The sequence below is a fragment of the Lissotriton vulgaris genome, chromosome 7 (genome assembly GCF_964263255.1).
Source record: "Lissotriton vulgaris chromosome 7, aLisVul1.2, whole genome shotgun sequence".
Taxonomy (NCBI): Eukaryota; Metazoa; Chordata; class Amphibia; order Caudata; family Salamandridae; genus Lissotriton; species Lissotriton vulgaris.
In genome coordinates this window covers 1,696,692,729-1,696,697,253 of record NC_141695.1, presented here as the reverse complement: position 1 = coordinate 1,696,697,253, position 4,525 = coordinate 1,696,692,729, and the positions used below count along the sequence as shown (strand labels likewise).

General features: G+C 48.1%; 1 protein-coding gene across 1 annotated transcript; it reads right to left on the bottom strand.

Annotated features, from left to right (window-relative positions):
* Positions 1–879: 879 nt before the first annotated feature.
* Positions 880–3,196, bottom strand: LOC147706341 (uncharacterized). Its single transcript, XM_086929069.1, has one exon. It carries the CDS (start codon positions 3,168–3,170, stop codon positions 888–890), a length of 2,283 nt encoding a protein of 760 aa, XP_086785195.1. The 5' UTR covers positions 3,171–3,196; the 3' UTR covers positions 880–887.
* Between the last annotated feature and the right edge of the window lie 1,329 nt (positions 3,197–4,525).

Below are 4,525 nucleotides of genomic sequence, written 5' to 3'. Positions count from 1 at the left end.
AGCCCTTTTACTTTTATCGTTTAAACCTGCCACGTTCCATGAACATAAACTCACTCTCCCCATTTAAAAAAAAATACGTTCAACCTGGTTTCCATATATCGACCAAATGAGCTGTAGCTAGCGTCAAAAATTATAATGTCTCTTGTTTCTCTGCCATATTTGTTGTAATCCACAAATAATATTTGCATATACTTTACTTTGCGAATGAATTTGCGAATGAATTTGTACATTTTTTTGCATTTTCCCCCACCCCCTTTCCCCCTCCCACCCCTTGACTGCCCTCCCCCACTCCCCCCGCCTCTCCCCCAGTGAGGCATTTAGACTCTAGCTAGAGTCTGTTGTGATGGAGAGACATCGCTACCCAGTGTCACCCATATAGACTTATATCTTATAAAGTCCTTTTAGAGGGCATAAGATAGGAGAAAATACATGATGAGAATAGAATAGAAAAAAAAAGGAGAGAAAGAAAAAAAGCAGTAGGGAGTAAGATAGAGCCAGAGAACTAAGAGAGCAAACAGTGTGACCCATTATAGAACTTTTATATAGAGAGCTAAAAAAATCCTGTCTGGAGAGTGTGATAAACATCAGTTCTATGTATATTTTGGTTATCGTTTAGTTAGAGGAATTAGATAGGACTTAGATAGCCCACATGCTAGCACCCTAGGGATTTCCTTTTTTTTCCCCACCTTTTTCTTCTTTTTTTTTCTTTTTTTTTTTTTTTTTTTTTAAGAATATTTAGTAACTAATTGGTGGCTATCTCACAAAGACGTTATCTAATTCATAGCCTTGACTAGGTGTGCTGTTTCCCTCTTGTTCCCTCTAGTTCCCTCTAGTCCCCCCTCTTTTTAAGGCAGTAAGGCCCAACGTTATAGTGAAAAAGTACATCTCTAGTTCATGCTGTCAAGAAAGTCTTTTGCTTTGATTTCTGAAGTGAAAAACTTAGCGTGGCCCTTATAGATGACTTTCAGAGTTGCCGGGTTATTCAGGTACACCTGGGCCTTTTTCTCCAAGAAAGGCTTAATCAGTTGACGAAGCCGCCACCTCCGCTCCACCGTGGTGTGGCAGAAGTCGGGTCTAACAAAATAGGAAATTTCACCTCTTGTCCGATGAGCATCTGGTCTTGCTTTCTCGGCAATAGCTTGGCGGAGGAGGAAATTTCCAAAGTACACTAAGATAGCCCTTGGATATTTAGACTGTTCCTTTGTGGCCCTTAAAGTAAATGGGGTTCTGTGGGCGCGTTGCACCTCTAGCTCCCAGTTCCAGGTGGAAAGTTCAGGGAGCGTATCCTTGAAAAGCTGGATTACAAACATACGCACATTTTCACCCTCAATTTTTTCCGGAACACCAAGTACTCGGAGGTTGTTGCGTCGCATGCGATTTTCCATTTCCTCCAGTTTCCACCTGACGTCTTTTAATTCAGCATCATGAGCATCTACTTGTTCCTTTACAGCAGTGGCTTCAGCCTCATTTACCACTATGCGGTCCTCCATGTCGGTCATTCTTACATTTGATGCAGCCACTGATTTAGAGAGTTTGCGTACAACTCCCTGGACTTTATGAAGCGCTTGTTGAGCCCTGCGCCCATCTTTTGACGTCTGTTCCCTATGGGAGGCAATTGCCTGAAGCACTGTGTCCATGACAGATGTCAAGGTGGCATTTTGCTGATCAAAAAAAGGGGAACTATCGCTATGGGGTCTGGAGGGAGGATCCTGCATGCTAGTATGAGGAGATTGGGCCCTAGGGCGACCACTAGCACCAAGGTGGCCTTTTTTCTTTTTTAGCACTGTGTGCCTCCTGTGTCTGCCCATAACTACGTCCGGATCACTATCTTGTGAGCTTGCATCCGTGTTTGTACAGATTTCTGAGTCAGATTGGGGATCAGAGAGAGAGTAGGAGTCTGAGTCGATGTCTTGGTCCTGAAGCAGTATAGACTCCTCCGCACCTTCAGAGATGGTAAAAAACTCTGATGGTTCCTTGTCTGTATCTGACGCTAAGCCTGACCCCAATTTGAAGTCAGTTGCACACTGCCCATCATTTAGATGCTGCCGAGCGATGGTAGTCTCCTTACCCAAGCTGGACGTAACTGTCTCGAGGGGGGTTGTGCATGCCTGGGGATGCACTGGAACTGGAACTGATTCAAGAGAGTTAGGCTCGACCGGCTCGACAGAAGAAACAGAAGGAACATCAGTGTGGAGGGTGTGCGTAGCCTGTGTTGGTTGAGGTACTGGTGTGGATGCAGGCCTTACCTCCTTATGAATCGATGCCAACCCTTGCTGAGAAGATACCAGCCCCGCTGATGTAGGTGCTATTTGCATTGTGGATTTTAATGGTATTGGTGGCATTGCCTCTGTGCCAGGGGCCCCCCCATCCATTTGGGCCTGTGTATCTGATTGTCGCTGTGCGGTGGTATCAGCTGCCTCTTCAGCCTCTTCAGCCACTTCAGCCTCAGTCGCCTCAGAAGGGGTCGGATCTGCCGATTTTCTGGCCTCTGCTACCTCCGTCGGTTTTGAGCGTTGTGAAGCCTCAGGGACTTCAATGGGAACCACTGTACCGGGCTCCAAAGCAAACACTGCCTGGGGAGAGAGCAGCGAATCAGGGCCGGCGGGAACTGCGGGAGCGGCAGCAATCACCGTCCCGCTCTTTGCGTGGTGAACAGGGGAGGAAGAAACAGCTGCTCCGGCGGGTAGTTTTCGCAACAGGTCCACCACAGACGGCCCTGGCCCGGGCCCCGGTGTAACGGGAGTCTTTGCCAACTTGGACTGACCTCGCTCTCTCTTGTGCGGTTGCTGTTCAGGGCAGGCTCCTTCCTCCGATACAGAGCCGCAGGCGCGCCTTGCCGCAAGCTTCTGTTCCCGGATAGCCTGTTTAGCCGCTCGGGCTTTGGAGGCAGCAGTACCCGATGCGGCATTTTTTGGTGCCATCTTTGCAGGGATACAGGCGCCGGTCCGGATGGAGGGACTCTCTGTACCTCTCTGTGCCTCACTGCCTTCGCTCAGAGCGCTCGGAGCATTTGGAAGACGGTGCCAGGAGAGAAGCCTCAGCAGCGCGTAACCGAGCACCGAGGCCACCAGGTGCAGAGATGGATGAGGCCGGTCTGCTATAGAAGGAGAATCAGATGCCAGGTAAGCTCCACGCATATTACTTCTTTCCTCCCGGATATATGAGTTCATTCATTCATTATATCTTTCTGCCACCAACGCGGATATAGGTCATTCTCATGTCATTCTCATAAAAAGGAGATAGCCCTTTCGGTTTTCCCAGGCACCCGGCAGAGGGTGTCTCACAGCGGTCTAGGGAGCCTTTTTGAAAGGGACAGAGCTGAGGATTTGGGCACTAATATAACGGAAGAGGAATGGGTCTCTCACTTCAGCAGTAGTTTTAAAAGCGCCTCAACCTTACCCCGGTTGCAAGCGAGAACCCAGAATAAGGACGTAGTTGTATTTACCCAAAGAGAAGTGGAGAAAGGCATCGCCAGTCTCTAGTGTAATGAGGCACCAGGTCCGGATGGTATTCCACAGGACCTTTTTTAATCTAATCCCTCCATTTGGGCATCTATCCTGGTGGCAGTGCTTAATGCAGCTGCTAAGGAAGGGTGTCCAGAGTCATGGGGTGTCTCCACAATTGTTCCAGTGTTTAAAAAGTGAGATCGTAACAGCACTATGAATTACAGACCAATCTCCCTTATCGACTCTGTGGTTAAGGTCGTAGGCGGAGTCGCATTAAATAGATTGACGGTCTGGGCGGAAGAAAATAAGATTATTTCTGATATTCAGTATAGGTTCCGCCCAAGTCACTCTACCATGACACAATGCCTTAATCTCTATCTGATCCTCAGAAAGTACACTGTTGCCCGCCAGGGGACAATCTACACGGCCTTCATGGATCTCTCCTCCGCTTTTGACTGTGTCAATCGGGGGAAGTTGTGGCACTCCATGAGGGCCATGGGGGTGGAGGCAAATTTGGTGGACTTTCTGTTGGGTTTACATAGAGACACTAGGGCAAACATTAGATACGCTCAGGATTTGAGGGTCATCAGGGACTTTAGTACAGAAAGGGGTGTACGGCAGGGGTGTGTTTTAGTCCCTTTTCTCTTTAACCTCGAAATCAATGACTTCGATAAGATCTTGTTAGAAACTGGGGCTGATTTTCCATATGTGGGACGCAGGGGCCTGCCCGTCTTGCTTTATAAAGACGATGAGGTTCTCCAGGCACGTACCCCTAAAAGCTTACAGATTTTGCTTGACACCTTTCGTAGATTTATGGCCGATCGAGACCTGGCCATAAATAATTCAAAATCCTACGCAATGCAGGTCCGGCTGCGCCTCAGGAGGCAGTTACCTTTAAGGTGAACGGAGAAATATTGCCCATAACCTCGACCTTCTCCTATTTGGGTGTCCTACTGGATGACCGCCTGGATTGGTGCCCTCTACTTAAGAAGAAAAGGGGTGGAGGTGTCCAGGTCCAATGCAGCGATTTTTAATTTCGCAACTAAAATGGGCAAGCGCCCAATAGCTGCAATGATAAA